At 50.7% G+C, this 12,996-nt stretch overlaps 1 protein-coding gene across 1 annotated transcript in view; it reads left to right on the top strand.

Annotated features, from left to right (window-relative positions):
• The window catches only part of TENM4 (teneurin transmembrane protein 4), a 366,208-nt gene that overhangs the window by 352,162 nt on the left and 1,050 nt on the right, over positions 1-12,996 (top strand). The window contains exons 27-29 of the mRNA XM_021704752.2: positions 2,534-2,830; positions 4,518-6,132; positions 10,422-10,564. Coding sequence (XP_021560427.1) covers positions 2,534-2,830; positions 4,518-6,132; positions 10,422-10,564 — 2,055 coding nt within the window. The remainder of the gene's footprint in view (positions 1-2,533; positions 2,831-4,517; positions 6,133-10,421; positions 10,565-12,996) is intronic.

Below are 12,996 nucleotides of genomic sequence, written 5' to 3'. Positions count from 1 at the left end.
AGACACTTGCTGGGCTGAAGGGAACCACAGAAGTGAGATGTTCCTGACTCCTAAACACCACAGAAGCATCCTCATTCAGCACGGCTCGTGTCTCAACATAGCCAGCATCACACAACGGGAACGCAGAAAGCCGGGCTTCCTGTGTTTCCTGCACGGCCAAGAACTCTGGCAAAAATCGAACGTGGGAAAGAGCCTTCCACTAGTTCCCTGAGGCAGGCCTCGCTGTCTGCGCTCTCGGTGGCCCGCCACCCTCTGCAGCCTCACGGAGCCCCCTGTCTGAATTCTCCTGGAGCCCCTCAGGCACGTCTGAGGCAATGTGCTAAAGGGGAAGTTTGACCTTGGTCTGATTCCTGCCTGGGCCTGGTTGTGTAGCCCCGAGCAACTGCTCTGAGTCTCCCCCTCCTCTGTGGAAACAAGACAATATATTCCAAGTACCTAGCCCGGTGCTGGTAGACCCCCAGGTGCTCAATAAATGGCAGCGATTAGTGCTCTTAGGACTTCCTGTCTGCGGTGTGAGCCGGACCAAAAGTTTCCCAGGCTTTAATTGGTCCCTCTCCCAGCCTGAGATTAATGGTGCTCCAGTCGGGTGGCCACGTCTCCACGTCCTCCCAAAATAAATGGCCACCCACAGTGGCGGCATGTGGAATTAGAATGTTAGCCGGGTGCGCCTCCCCATAATGGAGCTCATTTTTTATACAGCTGGGAACTTTTTTAATAAAGAAAGATGTAAAATAATCTCATTGCCGCCACTGCCGAGCACAGGAAGCATTAGGCGGTTCCCCAGTGAGCTGCTTAATTCAATTTTATTAATTTTGCCACAGAGGTTTAGTTCCCCTTCACTAGGGGTCCTTCAGGGGACGAGGGGGGCAGCTGGCTGGGTGGCACCCCTTTGGGGGGAGTCGCAGGGGACCTTGCAAAAGAGGCTTTGAAATGTCCCCCATCGGTGGTGGGGGTGCGGACCCTGCATCTTCCTTTGCCCTCCCGGCAAAGAACACAGCTTCAGTCTCCAGCGCCTCCAATTTTTCATGGGAATTGTCTGCCACACTGTTTTTGCTCTGCAATTGTGTTTGATTACCCCTGGGAAGGCAACCTTATTACAACCAGGCCATTCACAGCTGAAGTTGTCTCAGCATCATTATAAATCCTTATTTTCAAGGTTTAAGAATTTGTTTGGAGAGAAGGGGGAAACACGTCTCTACTTTCCCTGAGAATGACCATGATCATTTGCTGCCTTAATGGAAATAATTGCAATCATTAATTCAGGACCTTCTAGTTACCCAGAACTCCACTAGGCAGTTGACTTAGGCTTCTTCAGTCCTCACAATATCTCGGTGCGGAGGAAGAAACTGAGATTCAGAGAGGCAACGGCGCTTGCCCAAGGTCACACAGAAAAGCGGGGGGTCACAGCACTGAGGCTGGGATCCTGGCCTTACTTTCTAGACCTGAGCCCTTTTCACCACACAGAGCCCTCCAGGGCCTCCCATTACCACGGCCCACATGTGCGCTTTTGAGTCACGAGACCTACATTGTCTGCTTTCCTTACGACTTGTCAGACTTAACCAGTGACGGATGGAAGAGTCACAAAGTGTACCCAGCCAGAGGGGGCCAGCATTTTAGCTTCGGAGTGCCTGGCAGTATTTCAGGGGCAACCGGTGCCTACGGGGTGGATCCCAATACGGAAGTAGGCCCCTGAAGTCTATTTCTTTATTAAACTATGAAAAACCCTGACTTACTACTACCCTTGTGGGAGCCCTGATCCTGCAAAGGGGATCCTGATCCTGGAGGCAGGAGCAAAATGTCCCAAAGCTAGGACGGCGCCTGTCCCCGGGGAACATAGAAGCTGTCCTAGACTCAAACGCACATGGCCTCCCAGGGCCTCCAGGAAGAAGACAACACCTTGGCAGCTGACCAAGGTAACCAGGAAGGCTTAACTATGGTGGCAGAGGGCAAGCGAGATGCAAGAGGGGATGAGAGGTCCAAGGCCCCTGAAAGGGACAGACACACTCAGAGGACCCCTGAGCATTTGTCAGCATGTTGCCGTAGTGAGAGTCACATCCGGACGCAGTCACTCACCAGCCAGGAGATCTGGAGGAGGCCCCTTCATGCCCCTGAGCTTTGGTCTCCTCAGTGCCAAACACTAGCACATTGCCTGGCACATGAGAAATGGGGTCACGCATGAATTTGCTGCACCCACCTGGCCTCTCCCCTTTTAGGAGAGAGTCGAGAGGGATCTGCCTTTTTGTCCTCATTAGAAGAATCCCATTAGGAGACGATATGGATTGTCTTCAGGACAAGCCACTGTTGGCTCAGCACCCACACTGTCTTTGTTCTCACGATAGTCCTATGTAACTGGCATTGTTATTCCCATTTGACAGATGAGGAAGCGTCACAGAACTGACAGGTGACAGAGCCAGGACCCAAACCCTGTCTGTTCACACCCATGACCTGTGCTGCCTCCTCTACTCAGGACCTTCTCACACCGAAGTTTCCCATGCCCAGATTAATTCGCTCTTTCCTCCTGCCCCTTCTCCAGGTTCACAACCGGAACCTCCTGTCCCTGGACTTTGACCGTGTGACCCGCACCGAGAAGATCTATGACGACCACCGCAAGTTCACCCTCCGGATCCTGTACGACCAGGCAGGGCGGCCCAGCCTCTGGTCACCCAGCAGCAGGTTGAATGGCGTCAATGTGACGTACTCCCCCGGGGGTCATATTGCTGGCGTCCAGAGAGGCATCATGTCGGAGAGGATGGAATACGACCAAGCGGGTCGTATCACATCCAGGATCTTTGCTGACGGGAAGACGTGGAGCTACACATACTTAGAGAAGGCAGGTGTCCGTCTCCCCATCACTGGCCTTACCATCCAGAAGGCCAGTCGTTGTGGCTCGACCCATGGCCAGGCCCAGCCTGTTGACTTCAGTGGGATGGATTAGACCCATGTGGTCTCCAAAAGGAATCGTTCGGAAAAATCCTCAACAGGGGACCGGGGAGCCCGACAGGCATTTGGGTGCATTGTAGTGATGATCTGGCAGGTGGGAGTTTGGGGGCAGGAGAATGGGCAAGCCCCACATGATAAACTAGAGCTGGGAAGAGGCCCAATGCTAACTGGTCTCACAGAGCAGGACTCAGGGTGCAGACCCAGGCAGGGGTCTTCCCCCAGATCTGGGGCACACCGTGTGATCTGGTCACAGAGAACAGGGCAGAAGCCTAGCAATCAGTCCTTAAGCAGGAGGTAATTAATCCTGAGCTTTGAATGGTGAGCGTAACTTTAGTAAATCCCTTCTGCTTCAGGTCAGGATTTATTGCATCCCAGGGGCTAGGAATCAGAAAAGCCCTGAAAGCAAAAGTTGGTCCCAAACAGGAGAAAATGGGAGCTTTGCTGCTGAGAAGCCTCTAGGTCTGTTACCTCCTGACTTATTCCCAAAAAAGAACTGCACCTCAGGCCCCCATTCTGGTACCCACATCTTTACTTTATTTTCTGCTCATGGTCACCTGCCCAGAGCCCGTGCTGTGCTTGGTCTGTGCTCAGTCTTCCCTGCCGTGCTGGGTGAGCATCTCCAAGAGCCGTGTTCTGTGGTGGTGCTAAGAGAGACCTTGGAGGTCATCCGACATACCTAAAAGCCCAACCCAGAGGGGGAAGGAACCTCCCCGGGGCCACACAATAAGCCCACTGTTAGGAATCAGGTTCCCCCATTCCCAGTCACCGCCCACCCCACCCCAGCGTGGGCCTATGACCTGTTTCCTACATAAACAATCATGCAAAGCTTTAAATGCCTTTCTCAGATGTGGTCCTTATCCCATGGGCCACGTGGAGTCCACAGAAGTTATTTAGCAGGCAGGAGATAACTGTCAGGCTGTGTTTCAGCAAAATTGTTCTTGCTTGAGTAGGGAGACTGATTTGAGAAGGAAGCTGAAGCAAGGAAGCCAGGAGAGAGGCTGCTGCCATACTCCTCATCAGTGTTCCTGACCTTTCTCACACACCAGCACCCACTGAAGTCATCACTTTTGTACCACACAAAGGGGCAAACAGACAAGGCTGCCCACTGTAGGAAGACAGATGGCCCAAGTGCCAGGGCCAAGGGCTGAGAGAAATCCTTTTTTTTTTTTTTAAGATTTTGTTTATTTATTTATGAGAAAGAGAGAGAGAGAACACACGAGCGGGGAGGGGCAGAGGAGGAGGGAGAAGGAATCTGAAGCAGACTCCGCACTGAGCGCCGAGCCCAACATGGGGCTGGGTCCCACGGCCCCGAGATCACGACCTGAGCCGAAACTGAGAGTCGAACGCCCAGGTGACTGAGCCACGCAGGCGCCTCAAGAAGTCCTTAGCTTAGCACATTTGTATCCCCACTGCAGTATCCTGGGGCACACTGGTTAGAAAGCTGTGGTTTGGGCATAACTTAGGAGAACCACCGGTTTCCTTGGCCGTTTATTCCTCTCCTCTAAGTCTTAGGCACACAGACTTACCCTTCCTCCCCACCACCCTCCTCTCACGTCTTTGTTGTCCTCTCCCTCCAGTCCATGGTGCTGCTCCTCCACAGCCAGAGGCAGTATATCTTTGAGTTCGACAAGAACGACCGCCTCTCCTCTGTGACGATGCCCAACGTGGCCCGGCAGACCCTAGAGACCATCCGGTCTGTGGGCTACTACAGGAACATCTACCAGCCACCCGAGGGCAATGCCTCAGTCATCCAGGACTTCAGCGAGGACGGGCACCTCCTCCACACCTTTTACCTGGGCACCGGCCGCAGGGTCGTCTACAAGTATGGCAAACTGTCCAAGCTGGCTGAGATGCTGTATGACACCACCAAGGTGAGCTTCACCTATGACGAGACAGCAGGCATGCTGAAGACCATCAACCTACAGAATGAGGGCTTCACCTGCACCATCCGCTACCGCCAGATTGGGCCCCTGATCGACCGCCAGATCTTCCGCTTCACCGAGGAAGGCATGGTCAATGCTCGTTTTGACTATAACTATGACAACAGCTTCCGGGTGACCAGCATGCAGGCTGTGATCAATGAGACCCCGCTGCCCATCGATCTCTACCGCTATGATGACGTGTCAGGCAAGACAGAGCAGTTCGGGAAGTTTGGGGTCATCTACTATGACATTAACCAGATCATCACTACAGCGGTTATGACCCACACCAAACACTTTGACGCGTATGGCCGGATGAAGGAAGTGCAATATGAGATTTTCCGCTCCCTCATGTACTGGATGACTGTCCAGTATGACAACATGGGGCGAGTAGTGAAGAAAGAGTTGAAGGTGGGACCCTATGCCAATACCACCCGCTACTCCTATGAGTATGACGCTGACGGCCAGCTCCAGATGGTCTCCATCAATGACAAGCCACTCTGGCGATACAGCTATGACCTCAATGGGAACCTGCACTTACTGAGCCCCGGGAACAGTGCGCGGCTTACCCCACTAAGGTACGACCTCCGAGACCGCATCACTAGGCTGGGTGATGTGCAGTACAAGATAGACGAGGATGGCTTCCTGAGGCAGCGGGGCGGGGATGTCTTCGAGTACAACTCTGCTGGCCTGCTCATCAAGGCGTACAACCGGGCCGGTGGCTGGAGCGTCAGGTACCGCTACGATGGCCTGGGGCGGCGGGTGTCCAGCAAGAGCAGCCCCAGCCACCACCTGCAGTTTTTCTATGCAGACCTGACCAACCCCACCAAGGTCACCCACCTTTACAACCACTCCAGCTCCGAGATCACATCCCTCTACTACGATCTGCAGGGGCACCTCTTTGCTATGGAGCTGAGCAGCGGTGATGAGTTTTACATAGCTTGTGACAACATCGGGACCCCTCTTGCTGTCTTCAGTGGAACAGGCTTGATGATCAAGCAGATTCTGTACACGGCCTATGGGGAGATCTACATGGACACCAACCCCAACTTCCAGATCATCATCGGCTACCATGGTGGCCTCTACGATCCACTCACCAAGCTCATCCACATGGGCCGGCGGGATTATGATGTGCTGGCTGGTCGCTGGACCAGCCCAGACCACGAGTTGTGGAAGCACCTTAGTAGCAGCAACATCATGCCTTTTAATCTCTACATGTTTAAAAACAACAACCCCATCAGCAACTCTCAGGACATCAAGTGCTTCATGACAGGTGAGGATTGGGGCTCGGTCAGAGGACAGGACCCACTACAGCTCTAGTCATCTGACATGATTGTCTTCCTTGAGAAAGCTGGTATGGGGTAACAAGAAACATTGGCTTTCTCTTACAACAGCGTTTTCCAAAGCATTTTTTAAGAAACATTGGTTTAGAGAAATATCCTGGAAAAACTGGTACTGACATCAAATTAATTTAACAGGGCAACCACCATTCTTAAAATTTAATAATACATTGCAGCTTATGAAAGGCTCTGAGAAGTCCTATAGTAAAGAGAACTGTTTGATACATTTACCCACGATTTCTCAAACATTTGTCCATGAAACCCCTTTACCCACTGTTTCTCAAACATTTGAGCATAAAACCCCTTTTTTCACTATGAAACCCTCATATTTCACTGGATACACCCCTGAGAATACAGTTTGGGAATTTCTGGCCCAGAGATCAGGCTGGCTATGAGTCCCCAATAAGGTGGATGAAGGTAGAGCTAAAGAAAAACAAATTCAGTTTTCTTATTTGGGATGATGTAATGGATAGTCACGCAATTTACTTAACTTCCCTGAATTCCAGTTTCCTGATCTGTAAATTAAAGTTAGAACCTGACACTGGTAAATTAAATATGCACACTGTAAATCCTCAAGCGACCAGTAAAGAATAAAACAGAGACATAGCTAATTAGTCAATAGTGGAAATAAAAGTGAAGGCTAAAAAAATATTCAATCAAAGAGGGGAGGAAGAGGGGATAAAAAGAGAAAGATGGTTGCGAGGGCGAACTGAGATACATTTAATAACCTGCCTAGCACAGTGCCTGGCTCATGCTGATTACCTTTCTTCTTCCCGGATTTAAAAAGTGGGCTTTGTTTTCCATGACTGTGAAACCACCCGAAATATCAGTGTCTCCATTGGTCACACATGCCAGTAATGTCTCCAGCAGCCACAGTCCAGCCAGCAAGCAGCCACTTGCAGGCCAGCCACGAAAGACCCCAGGAGTCAAAGCAGCTACGGGGATTCAGGTCTGGATAAAGCCAGCACTTTTTATAAGAGAGACTTTGTTGTTGGCACCAACTGGGCACCTCCCGACATGCAAACCTGGTCATCTCCTTCTGTTTTTCCTGTGATGCCAGCTATGCCTGCACCCTATTTCAAGGCAGTTTCATTTTCATTCAACAAATGCCTTCTCTGTGCAGCCACTGTTTTAGGCACTGGGCATAGAAAGATGGTTGCTGCCCTCCAGGAGTGCACACAGCGGTGGGGAGGGAGACAGTTGCTGTCCAGTGTGAGGGGCCCGGGATAAAGGTTTGCCCTGATGGCCATTGAAACACAGGAGGCACAGCTGTCTCTGCCCAGGGAGCAGCGGATGCGTGGGGCCCCCTTCACGGTGGACATTCATCAGCCAGTGGGGAGAAAGGCAGTCCAAGGAGAGGACCGCACATACAGAAGTCTAGAGAGGGCAACAGGGACCGCTCACATAAGTGCCCCTTAGGGAAGTGGCTTCCTGGCCCCCCGAACTTGGCGGCCCAGTTTGGAACCTGTTTCTACTGACACTGATTGGAGGATTCCTGGTGGTCCTGTTGAGAGCAGGAGTCCCAGAGTGGGGCAGAAGAGGGAACACAGTGGTGGGCAGGTGCGGTGGTGAAAACATGCTTGGGACCTGTGGGAAACAGGAATATCCCAACCACAGTCTCACTGTGCTCAACTTGCTGGCAGCCCGAGAAAACTTAACAGATTTAGAGCTCAATTCCATTACATCTGTCTGCATCAAGCATGCCCCCTGCCTCATCCTCCAGTGAGTGTCTTGTGAGGTATCTTGGCAAGTTAGTTTAGCTGGAAAAAAAAATGGTGCAGAAAAACATTTTGCTACTAAAAACCAAGACACCCCCAAACCTGTTAGCTTCCACGTAAGCTATGTGCAGCCTCAGTCACACCCAGCAGTAACACCAATAAAAAGAGCATCTTTTTTCCAAAACTTTCTTCAAAGGTCCTGAGATATCCTCCAATGGGATAGGCTTAGGTCACATGACAGCCCCTGAACCACGCACTGTGGCTGGAGAGAGAAAACGCGCTGACTGGCTTAGCCTAGGTCACATGCTCATTTGCTGAAGATGGAGTCAGCGTCCCTACAGCTACACAGATACCCCAAAAGGAAAGAGCAGGAAGGCAGAATGGGATGCTGGGAAGGCAACCACAAGACGTCCACTTCAGATACATCACACACACTACCGCAGTAACCCTCCCGTGAAGCCCGTAAGATGGGGATCACTGACCCTATTCTCAGAGGAGGAAAGTGAAGGTCAGAGCTGTAACGTAACTGGCCCGCTGAGAAGTGGCAAGGCTGGTGCTGGAACTCGGCGCCAATTCCAAAATCCTCATTCTGGGAATGGAATTCACTTTGTAGTGTGCACACGTAAAAGGGAGTGTTACTCATCACTGCCCCGCGTGGCCACGCCCGAAGTCTGGGGCGGACGGGTAAAGAGGAGCTTTTTAACTTGAGGGAAATGTCTAGCTCTGGTGTCATAAAAAGGAAGAGTAAAATTCCCAACTCTTCAGAAAAGCACTGGAGAAAAACCAATGAATAAATACATTTTCAGCATTTTTCCTAAAGGCATCATGAGAAATGTCCCTACCTCCCATCACTTATAATTCAGGCCCAGCCCTCTTTTCAGCCCCCTGGTTTCCTGGGAATTTGTAATATTCCTGCTAGAAGTTTTCCTTTCCAACTACAAATTCAGATGCAAGTCATCAGCCTCAGGCAAAAATGGCTTCGTAGGGGACTTTTTCCCCCATGTTCTGTTTGTTTTAATTTCCTAAAAAACCATCTGCCATGATTCATAGAATCAGAGATTCTCAAAAACTCAGTGAGGAAAGGGACTTTGGAGGAAAGCTAGTCCAAGGGCCTCATGTCATAAATGAGGAAATGGGGGTTTAGGGAATGCAGAGGCCCGGGTTTGAAGGGACCCAGAAACCAGCCAGAAACCGAGCTGGACACTTCAGAATATAGTATAGGAAACCCAGTCCTTCCTGTAACAGACTTAGAACAGTTCCCTCTGTATGATGGCTGCCCAAAGTGGTAACACTATTAGCGTTCTTCTCCATGGCTTGGTGAAAACCATTTCTACCACCAGTTTGTAGATCCGGAATCAGAACCTCAGAGAGGTTGAGGCAACCGTCCCGGTTCACACAGTCTGCAAGCTGGGGAGCCTGAATTTGGACCTGGGTTTTGTCTTGCCTCACCATGCTCTTTCCCTTCCACGATCTTTCTAGAAGTAGAACCTGGGTTTCTAAGCTGCCCTTCCTACCTGCCCTCCACTCCAGTAGCTCTAGATTTCACACCCCACAGAGGGGCTCTGGGACATCCAAAAAACACAAACAAACAAAAGACAAAGGCAAACGTGAGGTTCTCGAATGGGAAGACAGCATGGGTTTCTGTCCTGCTCCAGCCAGTTTTTCTTTCTGGTTCTCTCTCTGCCTTGCTGAGCTGCTCTCCAGTTACCTGAACACTCCCTGCACTCACCTCCCCTCTCCCGACCTTGCCTTGTATGACGGTCTTTGCCTGAAGCACCCTCTTCATCTCTGCTGAAGCCTGACAAAAGGTACACAGCTTTCAATGTCTGCCTGAAAGGCCGCCTTCTCCGAGAAGACTTGTCAGCCTGTCCAACTGAAAGACTTCTGCCCTCCTCTCATCTTTTCTTCTTGTGTCAAAGTTTTGCGTGCCCACGTCTCATCTCCCCTTTGGGGTCCTGAGTGTGCAAGGTGAGGGTCAGTGTAACACGCTCCTGGGCACATTCAGCAGCAGCGGGCCAGGTAGCGGATGGCACAGCACCCAGCCTCTTTCTCTTCCTTACATCTTGGCTTCCCTGATTCTGTTCCTCAATGAGCCAAAGGCTCATGGCAAAATCCTCCCTGTCCCTTTACGTAATATTTTATAATTAGTAACCCCCCAGGAATGTTATAACATCATCAATGAAACCAGTGCCTGTAGGACTAGATCCTCAAGCCCAATATTAAAGATCGGAAAATGAAGGCACAGGGAGGTAAGTGACTTCCTTCGAGTCACTTCCCAGAAGAAATGAAAGGTATGATCAGCGTGGGGGAAACTCTTTGAGCTTTGGTACAGGCCATCTTGTCACTTGGGAGAGGAGGGAGGGCTTATTTCTTAAGTGAATTTTCTCTTTGAAAGCTGCAACACCCCGCCCCCCCGCAGCCTAACTCTAGGCTAATTTATTGGGATATGTCACCTCTGAGGGCCACTTACTCCATGAGGACATGTCTGCTTCTCTCCCACCCAGATGTGAACAGTTGGCTCCTCACCTTTGGATTCCAGCTACACAATGTGATTCCCGGCTACCCCAAGCCAGACATGGATGCCATGGAACCATCCTACGAGCTCATCCACACACAGATGAAAACTCAGGAGTGGGACAACAGCAAGGTAATTGGCACACATAGCTGCCACCCTTAGGCCATTCAGACATGACAGGAGTGGGTCCTGCAAAGCTTTCCAGGAAAGCATGCGTCCGTAACAGAAACCGATGTGGTATATCCCAAGAGCCTGCCCGAAACTGTTCAGCAAATACATAGGAACCCTACCACTGCAAGCCACCGTGGACCCAACTGTAACAGCGCACAGACCCTCACAAGGCCTATTAAGTTTTCCATGTTACGCTCAGTTTGGAAATCTACAAAAACAATGAGCCTTTGTCACTACCCACAGCAAAAGTGCAAGGAGGGAACGTGTGTTCTAAATACAAATGTGGTATTTTCCGAGCACCTCAGTGCACCTGAACTTGCCTGAGGGATTCTACACCAGTTAACTCATAAATATCCCCTGGTGTTACTGTTCACATTGTACAGATTTAATGCCCGAGGCTTTCCAGTGCCACACAGCAAGGGAAGGGTTAGAGCTGGGATTCAAACCTGGATCTGTCCGTAGGCATTCAAACAAATGTTACTTTCTCTTCTGTTCCTTTTATGACCCAGTTTGAAAGACTCACGGAATTCTATAGCTGTAAAGGTCCTTGAAAACAGTTTTAGCCCACCCCTCACTTGAGGCATCCTTTTGCTCATTTCTTCCTCCCCTCTCCCCCACCTCCCCCTCTGCATAATATATGTAGTAGGAGCTGGCTCTTCCAGGCCCCATGCTGCACCCAGTGAATGCAGCAGTGCATCAGGCAGAGAGCAGGCCTCCCAGGGGATCCCAGTGGAGGGGGAAAGCCAAGTTGTTAGATGGCATTCCACTGGCAGCCAGAAACTTAACGCATCCAACCTGATTCCATTAGTCCTCAGCTGCCTCCTTCCTCTAGACTCTGGAGAATGGGACTCTGCGCCTCTTGGCTCTGGAGGCACCCTATATTCTCTTCTTTCAAAGCACTCACCGCACTTGGCTTGAGTTCCTGTTTTCTTCCTGTATCTCCACTAGACTCTGAGCCCCAAGAAGGCAAACACTGGGTCTTATCTGGTACCCAGTATACTGCCCAGCACCAAAACTTTTGTTGAATGAACAAATGGTTGAAAGAAGTAAACAACCCTGTGAGCATTTATGAGGAGACCAGAGCTCAGAGAGAGACTTGCTCAAGGTCACTCAGCAGGAAAGACGATGAGAACCCCTAGGGTGTCTGACCAGAGAGCCCGTCCCCTTTCTGCTATTCTCTGCTGCCATAGCCCTGCCCCTCTGCCCGGCTCCAATCCCCACCATCCTCCCAGGCCGGCCTGGCTGTGCCCAGGGCTGCTTCCAGCAGCTCAGCTCCTCCCCTCACCCCTCCCCCCAACCCCGGCTTCCCTTCCCCCCTGCACAGAGCCCCGGTCTCAGACGGCCTGTTTGCCAACCTTGCCTGTCAATGAATTATTGATTTCCGCCCTTGGCAAGCATCGGAGATCTTTGTTGTTGAGCACTCCAGCTTCCGTGAAACTCTAGGAAATAATTGTTCACAGACAGGGTTCTATTAATTATAAAGAGGACTTAATTTCAGTGAGAATCCAATGGGCCTGTTTCTAAAGCCATTTCCCTGAGTTCCTGATAAGGCCCCGGAGCCCACCCGCACCTGGCTTTGCCAGGCTCCCTGAGCCATGGGAGGGACTGGTAGGTGGTATGACATGGAGACAGGGCCCAATCTGTCCCCCAAAGCAGCCAAGAGCAGGGGCATCTGAGGAGCCCCCAGGAAGCACTGTGGGGGCAGAGCCCTCCTTGAAAATCATTCATAACATGACAGAGAACAATAAAGCAGGGCAAGAGAGTTTATATAAATCACCACTTTTCATCTTCCTAAGCCTCCTTGCCAAGAACGCATTTCTTGCCATTGCTCCATCTTACATCAGCCCCTTATCCTCCAAGTTCCAACTCAAGCGTGAGTCTGTCCTTGAACCTCATTCCTCCACCTTCAGGCTGAGATGTTCTGAGCCTTGTTTGCTGCTCCCTAATCTAGAGCCCTTGAAAGTGAACCTCTAGAGTCAGACAGAGCTGAGTTCAAATGTTGGCTTGAATACTTACCAGCAGTACGACTGTGGGCCCATTACAACTTCTTAGAGGCTTAGTTTTCTTAGATGTAAAATCAGTAATATAACAGTACCTACTATATAAAGTTATTGTGGAGATCAAATGAGGTACTGAATGTGACTTCTTTAGCTCAAAGACCAAGACATGTTAGCTATAGGTATGACTAGTACTTCTCCTAGACCACTAGTTATCACGTTTGATTATAGCTTTGTGTGTCACATCTGTCTCTCCCCCACTAAATGATGGGTTCCTCAAGGGCAGGGATGTTGTCTGATTCATTGTTGTCTCTCCAGTGCCCAGAAAAGGACCTGGCACAGAGATGTTCCCTGAACAGTTTCTTAATGGAATGATGGGGGAATGGATGGGTGAAG

The sequence above is a fragment of the Neomonachus schauinslandi genome, chromosome 11, assembly GCF_002201575.2.
Source record: "Neomonachus schauinslandi chromosome 11, ASM220157v2, whole genome shotgun sequence".
Taxonomy (NCBI): Eukaryota; Metazoa; Chordata; class Mammalia; order Carnivora; family Phocidae; genus Neomonachus; species Neomonachus schauinslandi.
The sequence above is the reverse complement of the archived record's forward strand: the minus strand, read 5'-3'. Positions and strand labels throughout refer to the sequence as shown.